At 45.3% G+C, this 26,039-nt stretch overlaps 1 protein-coding gene and 1 long non-coding RNA gene across 2 annotated transcripts; one reads left to right on the top strand and one right to left on the bottom strand.

The window, feature by feature from the left end:
* The first annotated feature begins 10,559 nt into the window (after positions 1-10,559).
* Positions 10,560-15,639, top strand: LOC134465978 (zinc finger and SCAN domain-containing protein 29-like). The gene is made up of 3 exons (XM_063219875.1): positions 10,560-10,971; positions 15,059-15,130; positions 15,286-15,639. Exons 1-3 carry the CDS (start codon positions 10,560-10,562, stop codon positions 15,516-15,518), a joined length of 717 nt encoding a protein of 238 aa, XP_063075945.1. The 3' UTR covers positions 15,519-15,639.
* A 3,660-nt stretch (positions 15,640-19,299) lies between these two features.
* Positions 19,300-22,150, bottom strand: LOC134466292 (uncharacterized). The gene is made up of 5 exons (XR_010038265.1): positions 21,959-22,150; positions 21,790-21,868; positions 21,637-21,707; positions 21,477-21,551; positions 19,300-19,960 (listed from the first exon to the last, which is right to left on the bottom strand). It is a non-coding gene; the product is annotated as an uncharacterized LOC134466292 (long non-coding RNA).
* Between the last annotated feature and the right edge of the window lie 3,889 nt (positions 22,151-26,039).

Raw genomic sequence — 26,039 nt, forward strand, 5'->3', positions numbered from 1 at the left:
TGGAAGTGACGGCTGAGCATGGTATTAGCTCGCCAAAATATCAGTTGGCTAGTGCAGTGATTCTTAACCTGGGGTGGGGGTGCACCAGAGATTTCAGGGGGTGCGTGGAATTTTGTTTGTGTTCAGATTGTGACCAAAATTCTGATTCCAAACATTATAATTAGGCCAATTCAAGACATGTTTTGGACCTAATGTAAAGTCATTAAAGTAATGTTTATGTCTAAAGCAAGAATCATTGTAATTATTCACTTAAATCACTTTTTTAGTGTGTATACATGTAAAGACGTTTGGACTGGGGGTGCACGGCTTGTCTTGGGCACAGGCTAGGGGGTGCTTCAAGGAAAAAGGTTAAGAACCACTGGGCTAGTGTTTACAATGCACAGCGTCTGGTGGTTGTATTTCCATGTCATTCACCCCAAAGGACAACAATCACACATACAATACTTTGGTTGGCATGAAAAGGTTGGTGTCCCATCAACATTACTTACAGAATTAGACTGTTGACTAAACTCTTCTACGAACTGAATGCCACATGGCTGCCGTTAAGTGTGTGCAGTGTCAGAGATCTCAATCGACGGCCCGTACCCACACAGAGTAATTCCGCTCCGCTCTCATTGACTTTGAATGGTGGCGATATCGCAGCGGGACGCAATTTGATATAGACGAGTTCTCTATATCATGCAATCAGATGGGCATATGGGTAGCAAGGGCGGGAGTTACAAAAAATGTTGAAAAACATGGCGGCGATTTCTGTGATTTCCAACATCATGTTTTTGCTTAAAGATGGCCTCTCAACGTCATTTAATTAATATTGCCGTGTTCCCAATTGTTATTGAATGTGTTACGCGTTGGTCCTGTTTTAAAAAACGTTCTGGTTGCTTTGTTTCAAGACGTTTTTGCAAGCTGGCAAGGTGGCTTGTGGAGAAACGAGAGTGTTCCGTGTTTCTCGTGGAAATGCGTCTCTGATTGGCTCACTCCTCCTGCTCTCAAAGAAACGCATCTCTGATTGGCTCAGTCCTCCAGTTCTTGGAGAGAATGTAAGGGGTCTGACACACCAAGGCGGTAAAGCGTCGCGGAACGGCCGCGTTTTTTACCGGCGTCGGTGAAAATACATTGAAACCTATCTGTCCTTACACACCAACCGGCGGTAGTCGGGCGTCAGCGGCGCGGGAGCCGGCTCCGCGCCGCGCTGCATTTGGAAAATAGAACTCGAGCGTATTTTTCACGCCGGCGACCGGCGGTGTCTCATTCAAATGAATGGCAAAGTAGCATGCTAGCTTTAGCTGTGGGGAGGGTTTTGAACAGGACTGGCCGCGCACGCCGACGCTGTCAGTGTGCAAGGCAGAGAAAAGCACGCCGGCCAAAACTAAGCAGAAAGACCGCGTCCGTCCTGCGACCGTTCCGTTCCGCCTTGGTATGTTTTGGCCCTAATGGGAAAGAGAGTCGCCACTTCCCCGGGTGGTACTGCACTATAGGGGTGCCAACGGAGGCGTGCAGGCTCCATTCAGGGCTGTGCTCTTTCGGCAGCGACCCCTAGGCGAGCTGCAGGCACGGACCAACCGGAGTGAGCAGGCTTTATGTATGAGGCTTTGTGCTGTGTGTGTACCTGAGAGTAGCAACCAGCTGATAGCTAAGCTAAGCTATGTTTCGGGCCACCAGACGTTGCTTGTTTTGAAAACAAGCAGAAAAAAATTACTCGACATGTTTTTAGATAAATGGGTCGATATAAAACTTTGTGGGCAACGCCTTCTTTCGACGTGACGAAACACAGAAAGGCTTTCGTGATTCGCTCTTTTCTCTGCATTATTTATGTAAATTCGGAAACATCGGGAAACACAGCCAGGAGAGTTGACGCACCGCTATGAGAGCCTTGCAAGTGAGTTTAACTTGGGGTGACCGTCCGATCTTCGAAAGGAGTGAGTAAAACTGAGTTTTATCGGAAGTTGGCCTTTAATATAAAGACCCTAAATGCTTATAAATGTCAAGACTACCACGGATTGATGTAAAAATGCACCACGAACTTATGTAACACAAAAGGGTTACTCCACATTGCCATTTGATCACTCGATGTTTTGAGCTAACTGGGTAAGCTAACGTTAGCATTTTACCAGAACCAGGCAGCTACAAGCTTATATTAGACTACTTCTGTACTTCAATGATATAACGGGGCTTAGATGTTATCTAGGACCAAAACACAATCGTATTTAAGCCATGTACACACTGTGTTGTGATATTGAATGAGTAATGTGTGCAAACGACCGTTCGCTGTTTGTTATCTCGCTCGGTCTACCCGGTGCCAGCTGGGAGACACAGCCCGCGCCGCGAGGCTCGAAAGTCGGGTGAGCAGCGTAGTTAGCCCCGGGGAGAATCTAATGGGAGTATCCGTGACCACACCCCCAGCGCGATATTGCGCGTCGCGGATCCCGCCTGGCAGTTTCCCCAGTCGGTACTGGGCGTAACGAAAGAATGTTCACACTGACTGGTTCCCATTGTAGCCAGTTAGCTTTGCATGCATACTGCAGTTCCTATGGAGTGTCCACTTGTTAGCGAGCGTCGGTAAGTCCTTCATGTGGGAAAATGTATGGAATGGAAAGGGGAACCCATATGCTAAATACATTGCTACTGCGATTTCCAGTCACACTATCATCAACAAAACATTCCTGGTAAGCACTATGACTGTTGTTTAACAATAGGCTGTATCGTTCAGGTGTGTAGTTTTTCAGCAGGTTAGAAGATTTCAACCTGTACTCGCTAGCATCCCGCTAATGTTTATGGGTTTGGCCTCATAAAAATTGAGCTTTGTGACCCAGTATATAATAATCTAGTGGCGCAAAATAATCGAAACGCTACTCAAATGTGGTCTTATTATTTCTAGCTTCGAACTGAATATTAAATCACATAAATGATAATAGTATAAAGCTCCATTGACACCCATTCATTTTGCACTTAGGTGGGATTAGGGTTAGCCAGTTGTGGCTAGTAGCTAGTTCCGTGAGTGAACACCCCCTGGCAGTGTCCATCACTCAAGCACTGCATTGTTCCGCCATTGTTAGGGGATCATCCTGGCACTTTCAGTGCACTGGCTTAACTGAAATTTTCAGCGGGAGTGCCCTATGCACTGAAAAGCAGCACAAGTGCAGCATTTGAGACACAGCCCCACTCTCACATTTAGGCTGGTTTATCAGGCTAGTGAGGCTAGAGGCTAGTTACATTGTTCACACCAAGAGCGACCTATGGTAACTGAGCGATGGAATTCATTATTTCTCTATGGAGGGTGTGCGGCCAGGGGCGCAATGACTCTGTTTGGAGAAAACCAAATGGAATGTTCATAACTTCGAATGTCCTAGGCATGGAGGTAATATAAGAACTGGAGAGAGTGAATAAGTCCCGCCACCAGTCATTTCAATGGGAAATGCTAGGCTAGTGAATTCAGCCAACGTTTTTTCAGCTTCCAAAATGGAGTTATTTCCGTCGACAGTTTACTCAGCCAATTACGTGCCACGTTAATTACTGACCAAAAAAGACGGGCATTGGATGCATGGAGGTGCCCAACCACAGACCTGTGCGCCCAACACTAAACTCGCGTACCCACCAATCATCATGAGCGAAGTGAATGTCGGAAGTGCGAAAATGGTGACTTAGTCCAGCGGATTGGTGAATTGATCATGCACTTTAGAGTAAAAGCATGAAAATTGGTACACATATACCTCTTCCTATGCTTATTAATGTAAGCGTTGGAGGCGTCGCGAAAAATGAAGAATTTTCAAGATGGCCGCCAAATCCAATATGGCCAACCCAAATTAATGAAACTACCTGACACGTTGTTGTAAAATCATGAAAATTGGTACATATATCCTTCTTGATATTCTGATTAATATTAGCATTGGAGGCGTAGCGAAAAATTATAAATTTTCAAGATGGTAGCCACATCCAATATGGCCAACCCATATTAACGAAACTACCTGACACTTTGTAGTAAAGGCCTGAAAATTGGTACACATGTCCTTCTTAAGGGATGCTGGACAGCCGTATGTCAACAGAAGTGGACAACAAAAACAAGGGAAAAGTCCACCGAAAGCGGTGAGTGGAAGAACAGTTTATCTACAATGTTTCAATTTCATGTCCAAAGTTACAATCAGAGAGGGGGCGTGTTTGGTTTGAGGCTACACGTCAGTTGGATTGTTTACGGAAGAAGTCGTGAATCATGAGGGTCGAAGCTGAAACTTACAAAATGAGGATTTAAGATACCACCTACTCCTTACAAAAATACAAACTGGAAAAATGTGTTTCTAACGGCAGCCAGCTGTGTACCAAAGACTAGCCACCAGCGTTACGATTAGAACTCGTCTGCTCTACTAATATGATTCATTGCTAGTGTAGCCGAGTGCCCCGCCTACGAGGTCGGCACGGTATTTCCGCAGCGCAGCGCACCTGCATTCAGCCAATTACCTTAATTACAGCGACTGCTTAAAAGCAGCTTGCTTTCCTGTCGTGTATGGCCTGACTTTCACTACGTTTCCTTTTGACTGTGCCGAGGGTTGCCGGCAGGTAAGCGCAGTCTCTCTACGCACGTTGTATGGTTTAAAAGAGTGACTTTTAACCACTGATCTTATGCTTTGGTAGGCGTCTGTGGCTGGCTGGTGAGGTCCTCGCGTATGCGCTGTGGGCTATCGTGTTGACTACTGAGCAGCATTCGGGTTCAGGTGTGTTTTGTCTCTCTCTCTCTCTCTCTCTCTCTCTCTCTCCGCTTTTATTCCTGTCCTCTCTCTCTACTCTTTTATTCCTGTCGCTTGTCTTAATTTTAATATTGTTGGCGTTCCTTAACAGGAGGGTGCGACATGGTGTGATGACCGAACGAAACTGATTTAGTCTTGGTATTCCGGAGGCAAGGTAATAAAGATATTAATGATGGAGCAAGTAACCATTTTAACTTAAAGAAGCCTCGGTCTAATCATGACTTTGTTTTTATAGGGAAGACTCGTGCCGCTTCGTGCCGCTGCTGTTTTGCCACTTTTTGTTTATTATTAAGGTTATGACTTGTCCACATTCTGTTTGTTTTCTTTTGTTTCTGATGCGCACGTCCCCCGCAGAGTAACGCTCTGGTAGCTTCTGTTCCCAAGCGCCCCCACACACTAGAAACAGAAGCTACCAGAGCGTTACTCTGCGGGGGACGTGCGCATCAGAAACAAAAGAAAACAAACAGAATGTGGACAAGTCATAACCTTAATAATAAACAAAAAGTGGCAAAACAGCAGCGGCACGAAGCGGCACGAGTCTTCCCTATAAAAACAAAGTCATGATTAGACCGAGGCTTCTTTAAGTTAAAATGGTTACTTGCTCCATCATTAATATCTTTATTACCTTGCCTCCGGAATACCAAGACTAAATCAGTTTCGTTCGGTCATCACACCATGTCGCACCCTCCTGTTAAGGAAGGCCAACAATATTAAAATTAAGACAAGCGACAGGAATAAAAGAGTAGAGAGAGAGAGAGAGAGAGAGAGAGAGAGAGAGAGAGAGAGAGAGAGAGAGAGAGAGAGAGAGAGAGAGAGAGAACACACCTGAACCCGAATGCTGCTCAGTCGTCAACACGATAGCCCGCAGCGCATACGCGAGGACCTCACCAGCCAGCCACAGACGCCTACCAAATCATAAGATCAGTGGTTAAAAGTTACTCTTTAAAACATACAATGTGCATAGAGAGACTGCGCTTACCTGCCGGCAACCCACGGCACAGTCAAAAGGAAACGTAGTGAAAGTCAGGCCATACACGACAGGAAAGCAAGCTGCTTTTAAGCAGTCGCTGTAATTAAGGTAATTGGCTGAATGCAGGTGCGCTGCGCTGCGGAAATACCGTGCCGACTTCGTAGGCGGGGCACTCGGCTACACTAGCTAGCACCATCAGCTAGAGACTAGTTAGCTAATAGCAGCCAACCCATAGCCGTTGATCATATATATTCTAATCTACATTATATTAGTGTAAACCTTAAAGTGTCTTTAATGTCATTGTGATATCTATTCTATTTAGGGCAAATTCTGCAAGGAGACGTGTCCCAGGCAGTGTTCATCCCTAACGGACCAAAGGAAACTGCAGCTCTTCACGGAGTTCTATGCCGTGCCTTACGAGAGACAACAGGGTTTGGAGCAGGTAAGCGGTTCCTTGTTGAGAAGTGGATAGATAGCAGTCAACATGGTGTAAAAAAACAAAAACAACAACACGTTATCAGAGCCTAGTTGTAGCCATGCTTTTTCCTTCATGTTAGGACAAATCAGCATGTCGTATATCAGTGTATCCATCTACTGTCAATGTGTATAGCCTATACACGTCACGTAATAAGCTAATTTTCTCATTTGCTAAAGGGCAGAGGGGTAATGTAGACACCCCTTCTCTTGGTATTGGAACAATTTAATGATAATTTAACCATTGGCCTGTTGTTTTCAACCCCACAACATTCCCCAATAGGCCTAAACAGGAAGAAAACAAATGGTTCTGGTGCTTCAGCACATTTTTTTCCATAAAAGTTTCAAAAAAAATTCTGCCTTGTACACATAATGAACTGGGTTGTCAAAGAAAATACATTCAGGTAGATAAAATGATACATGCATGTGCATTTCCAACATGTGAAACCATGTGGTTCATGCTGGTTTAAGATTGGCCTGAAAAGGCAGACATGCTGGTTTTTCTGGAGAAAAAAAAAAGATTAAAACAAATAGGCGGGTAGGCCTATGGGATAAACAGAGACACATGCAGTGGGGTAAATGTATTCTTATTTCTTTCTAGCACATGGTGAGTCGTAGGCGACCACGTGCGCCTGATTCAGAGGTGGCCAATGAAAAAGTACTTCATACAACAAGGAGGCCAAAGGCTTGCGGTGTGTAAGCAGACATTCAGTCTGACCAACAGTCGCCTTCAGGCAAGTTTTTTTTTGCAGAGTGATATCTACTTATCATTTTAGTAAATCCTTGTCATGACATTAACATTCTTCCCTAATGATACATTTACTTAAAGTTACTATTTATTTAAAGGTCATTCAAGAGAAGTTGGGCTGTCAGGCTGATGGCTCGGGTCAGGTCAGGACTCCTTTAGAGGATTTGAGAGGAAAACATAAGAACAGGTAAAATTATGTTAAACAAATCTTGTAAGTCCCCTAGCTTTCCTTATTTTTTCATATGAAAGGGAAGGTGTCATGGCAATGGTTTGGCTTAATTTTGTCTAGTTGTATGGTTTGTTTAGTTATCTCTATTGCCCATGTTTCTAAGGTGTGTGTGTGTGTGTGCGCATTTTTAGGCCTCACAGCATTCATCCTTCGGTGAGGGAGGAGATTAAGACCCACATTTTGAGCTTCCCGCGACAGCCCAACCACTATTCAAGGATGAAGGGAGATGAAGAGAGGGAGTACCTGAGCCCTGAACTGAATCTAAGCAGCATGTTGTTGCCAAAAGAAAATCAGCCAAAGTCGCTATGGGATTGCTGAAAAGTCGCTAGAAGTCGCTAGATGACGTCATGACGTTACGTATGCGCGCTGATCTACAGAAAAAGTGCCCACATGCCTTCGTCCACAGTACAAAGGGGCAGTGCTAGCTACTTTTTGGAGATCAGAGCTAATCTGCAGCCCTGCTTAACCGTGGGAAACGCTTCTGACGGCGGCGCAGAGTCAGAATTATGTGGGAAAATGCACGTTTTAAAAAGTCGCCAGATGCAGAGTAAAGTCGCTAAAGGCGCTAGATGAGTTTTTTGTCGCCAGTGCCCAGGATTCACTGCGGTCGGTGCGGCCAGCCTGCTAGTGCTCATTTAAATTTGTCATACTGGTATGCATATCCCAAGGAGCTTCTGTGATACGCAATGAAATTAAGTGCAGGGTACAGTTGAGGTAAATCAAATACACCTGTGCAACAACAAGACTGATCTAATTTCAAATTGTAGGCATAACATAAATGACAGTCCCAAAACATTTGGTGACCATATCGAAGATTGTGTAATCTCGATTTATGTTGACATTTGGTTCCTGCCATACCTTTGTCCCATATCGCTTGCCGTAGCCCCATGCAAGCAGATGCATATGTGTATGAGAATTCCAGTGCGTATCACAGAAGCTGCCACACCGTAGTGCATCATGTGTCACGTCTGTCTCTACCCGCCACTGAAAATGCATTGTGTGGTGTCGTTGGGAGGGAGACTGATTTGCCTCTCACAAGACGAGCGAAATAGTCGCTAGATTCGGTCAGATTGAGCCTGAAAAGTCGCTAAGTCACTAGAAGATTTTTTTTGTCGCCAGAGGTGGCCAAAAGTCGCTAAATTGGCAACACTGCAAAGAAGCAGCACCAACATCCACGGCAAAGTTCTGGGTGTACAGAGACATTTTCAACCAGATGAATCTGAGGTTTGGCCAGCCCAGAAGTGACACTTGTTCAAAGTGCGATGCCTTCTTCACAAAATTATCCTCAGCATCGACACAGGAGGAAAGGGCAAGAATAGCAGCTGTGAGTGAGCTTCATCACCGCAAGGCAGAAAGTGCATATACCCAGTTGCAGGGTGATATTGAATGGGCGAGAGCCAATGACGATTGTCACGTTGTTTGTTTTGACATGCAGGGGGTGATGTTCACACCAAATCTGACCCATTCCAATGTGTACTATCAGAGACAGTTGGCAAACTATAATCTTTGCATTCAGGAGATGGGAAAAAACAAGCCACCAACAATGTGCCTCTGGCATGAGGGCATTGCACATAGAGGTTCGGTGGAGGTGGCAAGCTGTCTTCTTAAATGGGCACAGATGTCCTTCTCTCCCTTAGTTGAGGGAATGGAACGTAAACTCATACTTTATAGTGACAGATGCTGTGGACAAAACAATAACTGGATATTGCTAAATCTGATTTCCCTGCTCGTGTCCAGAAGGTACTTCAGTCAAATTGAGCAGAAGTTCATGGTCTCTGGCCACTCCTTTCTCCCTTGTTACCGTTCCTTTGCCACCCTGGAGAAGAGACGGAAGGTTACCACTCTCCACACCCCCAGTCATGTTGTCACCATGACGAATGAAGCCAGAGTACAGCAGCCATTCCATGTAATCACGATGAAGTGTGCAGACTTCAGGCAGCTCCCTGAGGCGTCCACCTGGCTTCCTCATCACATCAGTGATGTGGTTGAAAGTGACAGGTAAAATTAGGTTTTAAAAATAATAAATAATACCTTATTATAATGTATGCAAATAATAATTTGTTTATTGTTATTGTTGCACACTTAAATGAACGAATGTCCTCAAGTGTGTGTTGAGTTTCGATGGGTTCTTTTCGGTTTATTACATATCTTTCTCAGGACAAAAACGTATAGCTGACAGCGTAACTGCTGCCTTCAGGATCACAACAACTGTCACTTCTAGGTTTCGTTCTTCTCGCGTGACCTTAGTCACTGGCTAGGCTACTGAACTCATAGGCTGGTCCTATGATGTCATCTACTGGTGAAAACGTGCAACAGCACGATTAAAGTAAAACACAACTTCTGATAGGACAACAAAAAGACAGAATGAGGATAAGGGAATAACAAAAAGACAAAAATGGGGGGTCCACTACATTATCAACAGTGATGAGGATGGGTGTGTGAAGTACGATAATTCTTATTGAACTTGTTGAATTTTGATTTCAGCTTCTGATCCCTGGTGTGTACACTCCAAAGGAAGCCACAACCAGTACGAGGGGTGGAAGACTTGGCTCGTCACCAAACCAAAGAGGAATGGTACCCCTTCATCTCCCTCATTCGCCACATCATACGCTTGGGCTTATGAGGACCCACTGCCAATCAAGAGGGAAAAGCATCGGGACCTCATGACAATGCTCAACTTCTTGCCAGCAGAGGCCCAAGCCTTTTACCGCTCACTTGAATGTGAGGAGTAGCCCACCCACCTGCAATACCACCACCACCCCCTCAATGTGAGGAAGGACACCCTCGTTGGCGCCCCCACTACCCCTCCAAATGCACCACCATCACCCCCTCAATGTGAGGAAGGACACCCTCGTTGGCGCCCTCACTACCCCTCCAATACCATCACCACCCCAACACCCACACGTGAGAAAGGACACCCTTCGTTGGCGCCCTCACTACCCCTCCAATACCATCACCACCCCAACACCCACACGTGAGTAAGGACATCCTTCGTTGGCGCCCTCACTACCCCTCCAATACCACAACCACCCCAACACCCACACGTGAGAAAGGACACCCTTCGTTAGCACCCTACCCCTGCAATACCACCACCTTCACCCCTCAATATGAGAAAGGACAACCTTCTTGGCGCCCTCAAAGTCTCTACCCCACCCTCTCTTAGCGCATTCAGGCCGACTGAGAACCAAGCCGGTGTCCGTTCCCGCACCTACTCTGGCACCGCCCGGCGTGTTCACGCCAAAAATCTGGGCGTTCGGGAACCAGAAAGTTGGTTCGCCTTGCGAACCGAAAAATACTTGGTTTTTCTCCGCGAACCATGACGACAACGCAGACGTCAGCAGGTCATCCGGGGTCTTATGAATAATTACCACACCGGGTCTGTTTATGTTCATGTTTGGAATGATGGCGGACGCTCACAAGAAAAATGTGCAGTGGTCAGCAGAGGAAACTAAAGCCCTGCTGGCCATTTGGACATCTGTCGAATTCCAGGCCAAACTTGAAACCAGCACCCGAAAAACTAAATTATACGGGGAGCTGGTGGATGAACTGCGGAAACTTGGTTTCAGCAGGACAAGTGACCAAATAGTAAACAAATTAAAGAAACTCAAAAAAGACTACCGGGACACAAAAAGAGACCTGTCCAAAAGCGGCAACAGCCGTCCGGAGTTGGACGAGTCTTACGAAATGTTGGATGCTGTGATGGGGTGCAGGCCAGCCAACTCGGTGGAAGGCTCCCTAAACAGTGCCACCGCAGCAGCCATTGAAGCACACATTGAAGCCACATCACGGCCTGCTACACCACGCTCGGATATCGGTAAGTTCTTACTTCAACACGCACACGTATAATGACGTTTTGGAATGCGTGGGTTGATGGCTCAAGGGTCCGTCTAACCTACAGGCTACAGTAGCCAGTGCTACAGGTAACTCTAGGCTTAGTCAATACGGCGACATAAACCTAGGTCCCACTCAGTGTTCACGCTAGAATTCTTACTGGCCGGACAAGTGGCCGGCTGTACTGCAGAATACCGGACATTTGAAATATCTAACGGACCTTTCCACAAACACACACTCCCTAATGGGTCAAAGTGTAGTAAATTGGTCTTTTCTGCCAGCAAAACTTAAATTTCACTAACATTTGGCCAGTTGTCTGGTGTTAATTTAGAGCCCTGCTTGTGCGCACGGGCCGGGGAGTAAACGCGCTTTCTTTCACACAGTCGAGAGCTCGAACTGAAAGAGAGAAAAAAACAGCCAGCCAACGTGCTGTGCGCAGATCCCTAAATTATCAACTCAAACTGTGTGTTTTATCAGCAAACCCGAAGAGCATTTCCCTACTCAAATTGGGTAACGAGGTGATGCCTATAATAGTAGGCCTACAGTAATGGTATCGACGCTACTGAAATTTGAATTATATTGCGTTGTGTTCCTGCGCTCTCGAAAGTAATGGAATTGACACGTTCTGTACGATGCTCTATGGGCTACACGTTTTGGTCGGTGGTGAAAACAGTTATAAAGCCCTGCATGCACTTTCACTGGGACTTCTCGCGAGTCCATCGTTCTCTGGAATGTTTAACTTCACCCTCTGTAGCCTACTTGGAGATCCACCACCATTTTTCAGCAGAGGTAAAAGTGAAAGTGATTCGATGCGGCGATGCTGCGCATGCCATTGAGTCCCCAACCGTTAGGCTTGACTTCGCAACTGGGCATGAAACGGTTTTGCAAATGGAATGCCCTTTGTTGTGTTCACTGATATATTGGTAAAAATAGCCTACAAAAAAACGGAATCGTTCCTCGACAGCACAGCAGCCAGTGTGAGTCAAGGGATTATAAGCATAACGTGATTGGGGAGAACGACGGTGGGGACGAGAGCGCAAGCAATATTGCGTGCTGTTTATGACAAGTTCAGTTACATAGGCTATTCAAATATTTTCAGCTTTGTTCAGTTTTGTGTTTTGTAACTTTAAGAAGGCCTATTTAAAAATGGGCTAATATTATTTACTGACTAATATTATTTGCTGTCATTTTTGTCGGACATTTTGTCCGGGAACATTTTATTTTGCCGGTCATTCATGCATGCAAACGGCCAATGTCCGGCCACAGCCGGCTAACGTGAACCCTGGTCCCACTGTTGGATTGGCTTTGCTACATCATAAGAAATGATTCGTGTCATGAAATGTGCAAGGAAATAAAATGAACGCCTTTCACGTTGCTCTTTCCACATATGCCTAGCTGTCATGTCCTTAAATGCATCAATTGTGGCGTTGGCATCATCATTTCACTCTATATAAGTAGCCATATTATTTTGCTGTGTAACTGAGTCACATTTAACTGAAATTGTCTTACACGGGCCTACAATAGCCTATACAAATACAATAGCCTATACATTATAAAGCCTACATAGGCTAGCAGAACAACAACGCGCCTTCAAAATACATAGCCTACAAATACACGCTTTCACATTCACACCATCTCAGCCACGCTGCTCCAATATTGTCCGGGGCTCATGTGAGAAATGCGCACACACACGTTGGCCTACACATTTGCCCGCACAATGAAACACAATTGTATTCATATAAAAAGATAACTGTGTATTACATAGATCTATATTGTGAACAGGGCTATTTCACTCCAACCAACCTGCCAAATGCTGGTGAAAAGTCTGTTTGGCTGTTAGAAAAGAATGCTTGCTTGCCACTTGAATTGATGGTGAATGTAGGCCTATGCGTGGCGAGTAAGATTGAACAAAGTGTCCAGTTTTAATATTCAGGCGTAGCCTACCAAATTCGCTTGTGATGAAACAAGTTCATTTACAGCCCTGCATGTTCATCTAATGACCACCTATGGGGCCATATGGCTATCAAATTACATCTCTGTCATCCTCAGTTAGGCTAGGTACACAACCACCTGAATGACATGACAGTCTGAACTTGTATAGATGCAGTTGTATTAGGCCTACTACATTTACAGGTAGGGGGTGGGGTATCTACACCCTTCTGGTCCTCATATTTCCACCAGGTCAACATGGTCTTAATCCCTGTTTCACTTAAAGGGGCATTCCACCGGTGGAGACATGAATATGTTACTGAAAGTGGGTCATATGTATAGTAGAATAGTAACATACATTTCTAATTTGGTGCCTTCTTGGCCAAGAAAAGGCAGAAAATGACTTTTTAGTGCTTTTGGATTTGTGACAACAATCCCCATAATGCACTGCAATGCTCAAGTTCCACAGGCCACACCCAGTTATTTGGGACTCTATGCATCATCCCTCCCTCATCTTGCAGGCAGTGTTGCCAGATTGGGCTGTTTCCCGCCCAATTGGGCTGCTTTGGATGGTCGTGTGCGGGTAAAAATGGCATTTAGCAGAAAAACCCGCACAATTTTAGCCATAGAAATCAATAGAATTGGGCGGGATTTTGAGCTTCTAGGCTGGTTTTGAGCATTTTTGGGGCTGGAAATCATCAGCCTCATCTGGCAACCCTGCTTGCAAGTGCATCACAGTGGGACAGACATCACTGGAAAGGAGAGGCTGGAGCACACTGCAGCTTAGTTTTCAAGACTTTATTTTGTGCACACACGCGACCAACGTTTCTGTGTTGCTACACCTTCTTCAGAGTCAAATGATAGCAAGAGAGAGACACACATTTCAAGACTTGACATTCACAGGTGATCCTACTTGGTTTGGCTAAATTGGTCTGATCTCATTGCAGGTAATTGACCCCACCCCCAACACCAGGACAAGATTGTAGACAATTAGACAGCTTGCCAACTTCCCAAAACAAAATAAAAAAGTGAAAAAAACAATACACAAAGAACATTGTCAATAAAACCACAGCTACAATACAGCCGCGTTGCTGGAACTATTTGTAACAGCGAGCAAGACATATTGTGTTCCTCATTTATGCCCTGAGGCTCCACTGAATTTAGAGTATGAATCCAAAATGCCTTTCCACAAAGCCTCTCTGTCTAATTGTCTGCAATCTTGTCCTGGTGTTGGGGGGTGGGGTCAATTACCTGCAATGAGATGAGACCAATTTAGCCAAACCAAGTGGGATCACCTGTGCATGTCAAGTCCTGAAATGTGTGTCTCTCTCTTGCTATCATTTGACTCTGAAGAAAGTGTAGCAACACCGAAACGTTGGTCGGGTGTGTGCACAAAATAAAGTCTTGAAAACTAAGCTGCAGTGTGCTCCAGCTTCTCCTTTCCAGCTATGCCAGTGACTTACTGGCAGTGTTGCCAGATGAGGCTGATGATTTCCAGCCCAAAAAATGCTCAAAACCCGCCTGGAAGCACTAAATCCCGCCCAATTCTATTGATGTCGATGGGAAAGATTGGGCGAGTTTTCCTGTAAAATGCCATTTTTACCCGCAGACGGCCATCCCAAGCAGCCCAATTGGGTGGGAAACAGCCCAATCTGGCAACACTGCTTACTGGAGCCTCAATGCCAGTGATTTCAAAAGCACTGGGACACTGATCTGTGATAGGTCTGTTAGAGCATTAGGTCCAACCCCCTATGGGCGGGGTTGAAAAGGTGGGAAAAAGGCTTGTAGTCTCAACAGAAATCCACCTCTCTTACACTTCCTATGTCGATGATGCAAAATGACCATTTTTACATCATTGACATAGGAAGTGTTAAGAGATGAATGTGGATTTCTCCAATCTCAGGGGGAATTGAGAGATTTTTGAAAGACCATTCAAAAGTATGACTGGTTGTCTATCAATGGAAAGCCTAATGCAAAATGGGTGGAGTGTCCCTTTAACTCCATCAATATTCTCTAAAGTCGTTTCACATTAACCTTTCTGTTTTGAAGACAAATCTCACCTGGATGGATGGATGTGTGGGGTGGATTGCTAAGATTGTAACCATATTGAGAATGTGTTTTCTTGTTTTAATTGTGCCTAGGATCGTTGGGGACTGACACTAACATTTCTGACTCCGAGCAAGATGTTCTTCCACCGAGACAAACATTTCAGGGTAAGTAGCTGCTTCAGAGGTGTCTTTCTTCCACGCTTTCCTCCACACTTTCTACCACATTATTGTTTACACAATGACAACCGATGCCAATGGGGTACTGAGCTCCTTTCTTCTCATGACCTTGTGTGTAGTAACATGTCCCTCTTATTACTTAGGAAAAAGGAAGAGACAAAACAGCGTGGACGACATTCTTCATTACATGGAGAAGACGGATGCGAGGGCAGAGGAGAGGGAGGCTGAGAGGAACAGAAGAGAAGAGGAGCGGGATGAGCGAATGCTGCAGGACATGCAGCAGTCCAACACCGCTCTAATGGGGCTTATGGAGAGGCTAGTGTCCTCAATAGAGACTGCCAACAGGGGGGTACAGGGCCAGGGCCAGGGCCAGTGAAGTAGGCCCTACTTTGTTTTTGTTTCTTTGTCACATACATAATTTCTCTATCTGCAGTACAGAGCACTTTATTTTCACCTTTTCCTGAAAAAGAGCATTTTGGTTTCTATTTTGTAAGCCGTGTTATCAGAGAGATTCTAGAATGAGAGGGGACATATGGCGGCCATCTTGGTGACGCCTCCGGGGTGCTATTTCGCGATTAAGTAGACCAGATCTGAGAGTCAATGGGAAAAATGAATGGGGAAACTGAGTATAGGACGGAGGGGAACCCAGTGGTTGTGAAAACCATATGGTTGAAACGACCGTGAAAAACTGATCAACCTAGACTACTTGGTTGTGTCATACGAGTCAAAATAAAGCTTTTTAAGCCACTTTTCTCACGGTTTTTTTTGACAGAGCGCAGGCGCAGTAGTTCCATAACGGCACGAGAGCAACGGCTTTTCACAACTGAGCATGTGCATAATTTCACGTGCGCCGATGCAGCCAGATGATTGGATCACTGTCAACGCAGCTCAGCAGGCACATTGGCTCTTGTTACCAGAAAGGCGGGAGATGTGCGGGTAGACGCCATATTTGCGTTACGAATCTTCACCGTTAATTTCTATGTCCCTGTCCTATCTCCCCTTACTAGAATATATCTCAGGTGTTATGATTTGAACATGCCTTTATTTAATGCGGTATTTGTGTATGATGGAGGTATGGCATTCAGATGCATACAGGCTACTCCACCTGGAAATAAAGCACTGCCTCGAAAACAGAATGGCACTATTGTATTTTTGCACAGCATTATTTGCTAATGTCTGTACAATATTTACTTACACCTTAGGCTTATACCTTTAGGGGCTATATAGATTTTTGGTCATGTTTTGGGTCTGCAGGCAAGATATTTTATTCCCATAGCAGCTTGTCCTCAGATAATTGTGTTGTTTCTGTCACTTTTCTGATCATAATCATGTTACACACCTTGTTAATGTATGATGGCAATCACACAACCAGTTTTCTGACACATAAATAGTAATCCATGTAATGGAGTGGTGGCAATGTTACTGACAAAGTAAGGAAAGGAAGTCAATATATGGTGTAGGTACACCACTAGGACATATTACATAGTCATTACAGCACTTATTACACTGTACCTTATGAGTTGGCTAAACATTGTTCTTACTGAAACCCCTAGAAACCTAAAGTAATCTCCCAAATGTGATCTAAACCCGTGCATAATCAAATACACTGCTCTATAGTAACTGTACACCTCTTACTCAGTGAAGTTACTTAGATGGAATAGACTGAAAATGAAAGAGTAGCGGCTTTTCTTTTTCACTTTTACTGTTTTTGTTTTACTGTCACCAAACAGTCGGTTGAAGTGTAAACAAAAACAACTGTTTTTGTGTAGACAAAAACAACTCAATTGCACCACACTCATCATAAGCATGTGACAGATTGGTCTACACCCCTCAATCTGACCGATTTTGGCCCTTTGTCTGATTGGCTGGCCCATTACTGGCAGGACTTTTATGTTGATAAATGTAGTTTTTGGACGTGACGTGGGTCTCTCTTTCCGCCCCGCTGTTGTTTTGCCGGCAAAGGACGCCGGCTGGCGTGTGAGCTGCTGCTAGCCGTGATCATTATCTGGTAGATTTGGTACCTTCAGCCATTCTTGCGTGGAACTGCACTCTGCTGTGAACTGGCGTTCACTTCGCGCTGCCTATACTGCACCAGTGTGTACCTCCTTGGTTGGTGTGTTGCCCCATCATCTGTGCCCTGTGGCGGGCCTGATTCGTGGTGCTTACGCTGGCTTTGGATTGGCTACAATGGTTGGCCCCTGTGTATCTGACTGCAGTCAGTGGATGTGTGTGGTCCAAATTGCGATTGTTCCGAACCACGGGTCCATGATCGGGTTAGCGGTGCCTCTCTGACGCCGTGGGATTGCTGGCTGCACTCCTCGGAGGTTGCTGTTTTGTTGCCGTCACACTCTGCGCCGGTTCCGACTGGCTCCCCCTGCTCGTCCTGCGTTTGTTTGGTTTAATTATATTTATTTTCTGGCCCGTTTCTTGGGACGCCAGCCTCCTCGCTGCGCACTGCGCAGGTCTAGTTACCTGTGTGTGTTGTGAGTGCGTGTGTGTCTGTGCGTCTGTATGCGTGTGTGATTGTCATCTAGGCACGGCACCGGAGGCAAGTGTACACCCCCTTCAGTCAACCTACGGCGGTGTAGTTCTCCCCTCTCTCGCTATACAAAAGTTAAGTTGCATCTAGTCATCACTGTGTATGCAAATTGTGTAATACATTAGTATGTGTCATTCTCGCTATTGAGTGTCTCTCTCTTCTCTCCTCCCTGGATAGGTATGGAGTTGCCATAGCGCGCCGGTCTTCGGGTGGTGGATTCCCTCACTTTTCCATTGCTGTGTGCACTTGGGTGACTATTACTATTTTGCTGCGTGTAGTAGTAGTAGATGTGTGTTTTCTTTTTATTTTGTGTGCCTATCTGTGTTGTGTGTGTTTATTTTGTGACCTTTTCCCTAGTCTTTAACTATCCCTTTTCAACCGTGCTGCTATTGGTTAGCCTAAGCCTAGCTTCCCCCCCCCCCCCCCCCCCCCCCCCCCCCCCCCCCCCCCCCCCCCTCCCCCCCACCCCCCCCCCTCCCCCCCCCCCCCCCCCCCCCCCCCCCCCCCCCCCCTTTAAGAGTGACACCATTGCCCTGTCTCCCCCGTATTGGGGGCGGTTCGTACGATTGAGTGTAGCCCCCCCTTCCTCTCTCGCACAGGTGCCGTGCGTGTGTATGCGTGGTGTGTGTGTGTGTGGCCAGTGGCCATATTGCTCCACATAACGACCCGCCTGTGGGCGTCTAATAGGGATCAGTGCAATATTGTCGAATGCAATTCATTCATATTGTATTTTCTAATGTATAACTATTTGTCCCTTGCATCACCACTGCATATTTGCACACCTGACCTCAATGACCTGATGTATATTCTATTGATCTGTATTACTATTGTATTTGTGAGAAGAGAATAAACACGAACTTGACTCTGGCCTAAGAGCGCTCCGAACCTGTGTCCTGGTTTACTAATTTGGGGGGTAATTTCACTCCTAGGTTGTCTTCCCCCACCCTAGGTGGCGTAGTCGTGCAAGAGCTGAGTTGAATTTAATTAACTATAAACGTGCCACTGTTACAACACAAAAAAGATATTTTGCACTATTGTCTTGAAGAAAAGCAAACAGAAAAGACACTGTTAATGAAATGAAAATAGTAAATTTCAACTATTGAAATAGTCCATCAATGCTGCCCGGACATCATCAACATTTGGCTGCTGCCCTTCTTCGGAATCCTGGTGTGGGCGTATGCTTGGCTGATTGTGGTCTGTGGTCCTGGTTAGGAGGTAAGCATCCTGATTCTCCTCACATATGTTGTGTAGGACACAACAGGCCAGTGTCATTTTCTTGACCCGCTCCAGTAGACAATCATTCCTCTTCAGGAGGCACCTCCATCTTCCTTTCAGCCTCCCAAAAGTGGTCTCGACAATGGCACGGGCCTTGCTCAGTCTTGCATTGAAGGTTCTCTGCTGAGGTGTGAGTCGGCCTGTATCGGAGAAGGGCTTCATCAGCCACTGCTTCCATGGATATGCAGGTGTGACCGAATGGAAGTTTGTACAATTAGAACCAACCAGACTACGCCACCTATGGGGGGTTAGCCCACAGGAAGAAAGAAGTAAACCCTTAAAAAGTACCAATCAGGCAACACAGGTTCGTATACATTAGATATGACAGAGACGTGAGTTCCACCAAGAGATATTTATTAAACTTTGACAAAAGGACATAGACAATACTCGGGTCACTACCCGGAGGCCAAGATGGCCAACTCTGGACCTCCCCAATGACACAACAGGACAAACACACACACACACACCCACACACAATCAAACACGCACACACCAGCAACAATGCACACAAACACACAACCAAACACGCACACACCAGCAACACTGCACACCTGTTATTACAAGGCTGGCTTTGGTAGCCACACTAGGTCCACAAGGTATGAGAAAAAGGGGGGGGGAATTAAGGGGACTAGCCTAGGGCAGAGACCTACCACGACTGGCAGGGCAACAACAGGGGGAAAGTAGCAGTATATTTGATTACACCACAAGTGATCAGCCAAAGCTGGAAACTGAAAGGGGGAGGGGCACCCGAAATGTGAACCAACCCGAAGTAGATCCACCACCCGGGGACTCGTCCTGCCACTCGCGTAGGCCCAGAGCACCTGGCTGAAAAGAGAGGGAGCAAACCCACAAACACTGATTAGTACAATTCCACCATGTTACACGGGCATTCTAAAACAAATGCACTTCCACTATGTTGAACAAATGCCACTTATCTTTCAACAGAGGGACTGTACTCTTGAGTAGATGGGTCTTCCAGGGGCAGGTGTGCAATGTGCTGGTCACTGAGAGGAGTATATTCACAGACAAAGTAATCATGCAACTGAAACTTCAAACACAAATAGCAAAAGCAACATATGACATTAACAAGTCATGCAAATAAAGCAACTCAAATCAGAAAGCAATTAGCAAGCCATGCAAATAAAGCAAGCACACAAAAGAAAAAACACACATAAAGATGAGCTCTTTTGGAAGTGCACTGCATGCACTAGGCACTAGAGGTGCTTAACTCGAATCTTTGAGGCGTCCGGATGGATTGGATCATTCCAAGGAGGGTACCCGGATTAGACGGATCACTCGGATCACACGGATCACTTATTTAAAATGAATAAAAACAAATAATAATAATGTATTTTTTAAAACGTTTCTGCCGTTAAGTAGCTATGCGCCTCGCCTTTGTTGTTCCATTTATCAGTTCACGTTGATAAATCAAAGAGTAAGACAGTTTGATCAACAAAACTCACTTTATGAATGTCATAGTTCCTAAACTCATGCTGCGATCCGACCCACCTGGGTCTCCTCACTAAACATGCAACCACAACTCGAACAGCCTTTGGCAGCAGTAAAACGGCATGTTCCTGATTTTGCAATAAATAATGTGTGTGTTTGTATTTAAGAAGACTAAAAGTCAAATATTTGGGAGCAGAAGTCTAGTTGAGCAGGGACAGTCAGGAGGCGAGCAGCAGATGACCACTCGCTTCCGCTGCCGAGTTGCCTTGCGACTCCCACACTCGTGGCAAAAACGAAACTTAAGCGTTGATCCGATCCGTAGGGGATTCGCTGCTACCAACAACTCAGTCAGGATTCGTCTCACCGAGTCGCCGAGGGCGCCGCTGCTGAGTGACTCGGACGAGGGGAGTGAGTGACAGCAGTGGCTTTAAAGACTGTACGCTGTAACGCAGTGAGTGATAGTAGAGTCACGTCTGTAGACTATAATTTCCCTAAGAGTAGCCTACAGACTGAGATGTTAAACATTGGCAGAGCACTGTTAACATTTAGAAATGTAGACCTCAACAGAGTCAGAAGCACACACATAGGGAGCGGGGATCCGCGACTCAATTGGCCACAACAGGCTGGACGGATCAAACAGGCTCGATGAATGACGAGGCGGGAGTTGGTTTAGTTTTAGCCTACTCAGTGAGTGTTCGTGACTGAACAGCACACTAGGGAGATTAGAGAATGGCTGTTGTAGTCAACTAAAGAGGATATATTACGGTTTCACAATTTCTCGCGCTGTAACTGCCATTTTGTTGACATATTAATGAAATGCCGTCTGACCCGCCTTTGGCGGGTCAATGCACGACAGCCATCCGGTCTGTTCGGATGAGGTCTTGACCCGGCTCTCCAACCGGATCCTCCGGGTTTTAGATCAGCGCTACTAGGCACAGATTAGCCAACGAGGGTCACAAGGAACAAAGCAGACGAGGACGAAGCGAGAGAGCGAAGCAAGGGCCATGCACTATCGTGAATAAGCACATTCACTCATGCAGTGTGCAAACATTGGCTTGCGAGCCAGCTCACGCTTTGGGTGAATCCTTGGTGAACAAAACAGCAGCCGGAAGCAGTAGACACGCTGGGCTCTGCAATCTACACGGTCTGAAAGTTTAGAGATAAATGTACAGTTTAGACTACTACTTTACAGAAAAACAAAGTTTACAGTAACTACGCATACTGTACATACCGAGCGGTAACTGCTCGCAACTTGTTGCGGCCGGAGATGGAGAGGAGACAACAACTGTCGGTAGAAGCCGTCTGCATCAAACAACAAAAGACACGATTCAATTTGGGGCTAAAACTAAGTTCCACTAAACAGACGCATGGATATGAAACTTACCGCTCAGAAGCATCAGCTGAGCGTGGCCACACACCCGCCACGTAATGCGGTTCCAAACTCGCCAATACCTGGACGCAACCTACAGTACAAAGAACCGCGGATGTAACACTAATACATCAACGAAATTCACCGAAGCGTAAAAAAAAGGCGACAGAAACACAAAACTCACCCAGTCGGAGCCTACGCTCACCCTGATGCAGCTACAGCAACCTTTCGTGCTACCTGCTACCCACACAAAGCCGGACACCCGGAAGAGGAGAGGGCGGTCACCTGACAGGTTACCGTGCTTACCTAAATGCCCTACGGCCAACTCCAGGATCCAATCACTGAGCGCAGAGCTCAGGAGGCAAATGAGACCTCAATGGGGCACCTAAGTCTCCACCCCTTCCGGGCGGCTTCTGGGGCTGGCAACGGAAAAACTTTTGACTGGGCTGTAATGGACTGATCAAAGCTATTTTCCGACCCACCTCGCATTTCCCCGTCGATCACACATATGATGTGCCTCAGAATTAATAACAACCAATGGTGTGCTTGTTGACTTCACTTGGCAAGCGATTTTTGAGTTATGAGTGTGCAAAAATATGTAATTATTTGGACTACACAACAGACGTCGCATGTCCGACGTGCAGCCACTTAAGCCACGGTGCAGCGGTAGGGTTGGCTGTGCCTCGGTTCACGTCAGATATGCGAGGCGCAAGTGTAGTCTCCAACACAGTTTTGATGAGGATTTAGCTTGACTCGCTCCGTTGACTCGCATTCAAAATTTTGCGAGCTCCTGCCCCATGTATCGGAAGTAGAAGGGCGTGACTTAGGTGCCCAAGCTAAATCCTCATCCCGTTTGGCATGTGCTCCGGATTTCACATATGATGACAGTGAATTTGAAAGGTTTGGATTTGCGTCGTAAGACCACTCATTTTCAACACGCAAGAAACGTTATATTAGCTTTTGTGCAAAACTGTGTTAGAGACTACACGTGCGCCTCGCATATCTGACGTGAACCGAGGCACAGCCAACCCTACCGCTGCACTGCGGCTTAAGTGGCTGCACGTCGGACATGCGACGTCTGTTGTGTAGTCCAAATAATTGTATATTTTTGCACACACACAACTCAAAAATCGCTTGCCAAGTGAAGTCAACAAGCACACCATTGGTTGTTATTAATTCTGAGGCACAGCATATGTGTGATCGACGGGGAAATGCGAGGTGGGTCGGAAAATAGCTTTGATCAGTCCATTACAGCCCAGTCAAAAGTTTTTGCGTTGCCAGCCCCATAAGCCGCCCGGAAGGGGTGGAGACTTAGGTGCCCCATAATCCATTCTGCTACACAGGGTCACCAATTAAATACTACCCAATATCCCGCCCAGAGATGGTAGAGATATTCTGTTGGAAGAAGGCTCCATCACTTACCATTTCCCCCAACCAAGACTGGGTCAGCACACGTGAGTCATGCACAGTCCCTGGGAACCCCACACACACATCCCAAAAGATACCCTTCCCATCGACCACTGCTTGTAGGATGATTGAGTGAAATCCTTTTCTGTTGACGTAGTCACGGGGGTATTCAGATGGTGCTATTATTTCAATGTGGCTGCCGTCAATTGCACCGACGCACTGAGGTGCACCCCACCTGTTGCTGAAATGCGTGGAGATCTCCCTCAGCTTCCGTGCATCAGGGGTTTTGATGTGGTCTGGAAGCAGTACTTTGATCACTGCATCGCAGAACTCTCCCACACAACTACAAGCAGTGGATGTCCCAACTCCAAAGAGATGACCCACAGTCCTGTACACTTCATTGGTGGCCAGTCTCCATATGGCTATGGCAATCCGTTTGGCCACTGGGACGGCCTGTTGGTAGTTTGTGTTCTGCCTCTCCATGACAGGGCCAAGGCGACGACACATATAATGATATGAATCCCAGGACAGACGGAAGTTGTTCATGAAGGTGGTATTGTCAAATCCAGGCACAATATTTTCCCACCAATCCTGGGTGCGTGGGTGCTTCCACACCATTCTTTGGTGCCTGGCTAGGGCAGTGAGCAGTACCTGTGAAATACATTGACATTAGATTACCAGCACTAGGCTGCCATGACAATAATGTGAATAATAATACTAATAATAGTAATAATAATAGTAGGCCTAATAATAATTATAATAATAATATTAAGAAGAAGAAGAAAATATATATTATTAGGCATAGTAGTAGGCTAGTAGTAGTAGGAATATGAATATGATAACAATAGCCTAATGATAATCATAATCATTATCATCATCATCATCATCATCATTATTATTATTATTATTATCATCATCATCATCATTACTCCTACTACTAGGCTAGTGGTAGTGGTATTATCATCGTCATAGTAATGGCATGAGGAGGAGGAGGAACATGATGATGACAAGAATTGCCTATTATTAGAATGATTTTTCCGTAGGCTAAGTTACGGGCGAAAATGGGAAAGAGGCACCTGCGTGATATGCATGCCAACAGACACCAAATATTGCATTGCAGTTGAGTGACGTGTTTTCTTAAAAGGTTGCATTGGGCCATGGTAATAATGTAGCCTACTGCAATGATGGAATAATGCTGAATAGCGATTGTCCTAAACTTCATATGAGAGGGATTTCATCATTGTAAGAAGTTGCCTACAAATGCCTGGGCCTATTTGCAATGCGCGGTGCGTTAATGATGGACCCGTAGGGTGAGCCATGTTTGTCACTAATGTATTTTGCTAAATATTACCCACCATTCTTCTTGTGCGTATCCATGTTCGCCTGATCTGGCTGAATTGTAATCTGCGCCGCCTCTGCCGCCGTCTCCACAGGACATGCAGCATGCATCTCCGGAGAGATATTATTTTCTGCAGAATGATGGCCAACACTCTCGCGTGGATCATGTCCATTATTGTTATTGTTCGTGAGGTACCTGCCCACTTCCGTGTGGCCTTGTTATTGTCACACCCCCTGTCAATCACTCACCCTGGTTCTTGTCAGTGGTGTGAATGCGGTACGTTGGCAACTGAGCACTTTGGTTCGCAACCTAACTGGTGCGGGAACGAGCACCGGCTCCGTTCTGGTCGGCCTGAAAGCCATATCTGTGTACATATTGTATATAGTTCTCTACAAAGATATGACAATACTTTTTGTGGTTGTTTTTTTTATTTTTTTATTTGACCTTTATTTAACCAGGAAGGTCCCATTGAGGTAAAAAACCTCTTCTTCCAGGGAGTCCCTGGCCAAGACGGCATTAAGACAGAGGAGGCACATGCATATTATGACATAAAAACAAATAAAAAATAAAAAATAAAAAAAGCACACGTAAGGATATAAGACATATCAGACATTGGGGCAAACAAAATAGACACTGGACAGGACTAACAAGTAAGACCATCAAGCACTAAACAGTAAGAACTAACAAACTAACAAAATCTGACATAAAAAACACACACACACAAAACCTCTGTAAAACTGCTACTAAAGTTGTTTTTAAAAGATTTTTAAAACTCACGCACAGATGCCAAGCTTAAGGTGTTTTGGAGATTATTCCAAACATGTGGGGCATATGAACTAAAAGAAGTCTTACCTAATTCAGTACGCACTGTAGGAATATTTAAGATAATTTTATTTCCTGACCTAGTGCCATAGGAACTGGTTTGGCGTGACACCAGACAGTTGATATATGATGGGAGTTTACCCACCAATGCCTTCACAATAAAAATGAGGACATGGCTTTCCTCCTAAGTGATAGTGAAGTCCATGTTACCATTTCATATAGTGTGCAATGATGTGTTCTCATGTTTGCATTTGTAATACATCTAGCTTCTTTAGAAGAGAGGTGGACGCATGCATGTATAATATGTCACCATAATCTAAGATGGGTAAAAATGTACTCTGGACTAGGGATGCAAATTATCGATTAATTCAGTAATCATTAGTTGATAGTGTTATCGATCGACTTTCGATTAATTGATAAGCGGCGTTTTTTCACCTGAATTTCATAGGGCCTTTTAAAATATCAGCTAAATAGTTAAAACACTGAGTTCAAAAAGTATATTGTTAGGCCTATATTAAATTATATTATGAGAATTATATTATGATCATTAAGCCCATATTGTATTTTATTGTATGATGTTATATTATATTATTATAATATAATTATAATTATGCATTAGGAAAAGAAAGCTGTTTTCTATGGCATCTCCACACCACCTTTGGGGAGGCATTGATTTCACCCAGGAGTGAACTAGTAG

This window comes from Engraulis encrasicolus, chromosome 16, assembly GCF_034702125.1.
Source record: "Engraulis encrasicolus isolate BLACKSEA-1 chromosome 16, IST_EnEncr_1.0, whole genome shotgun sequence".
Lineage (NCBI taxonomy): Eukaryota > Metazoa > Chordata > Actinopteri > Clupeiformes > Engraulidae > Engraulis > Engraulis encrasicolus.

What these genes read in the sequence shown, in the direction of transcription:
- LOC134465978 (XM_063219875.1), top strand. Translation starts at nt 10,560, where the DNA reads ATGGCGGACGCTCACAAGAAAAATGTGCAGTGGTCAGCAGAGGAAACT. An exon ending in TACACCACGCTCGGATATCG is followed by an intron (nt 10,972 to 15,058) that starts GTAAGTTCTTAC and finishes AATTGTGCCTAG; the next exon opens with GATCGTTGGGGACTGACACT. An exon ending in ACCGAGACAAACATTTCAGG is followed by an intron (nt 15,131 to 15,285) that starts GTAAGTAGCTGC and finishes CTTATTACTTAG; the next exon opens with GAAAAAGGAAGAGACAAAAC.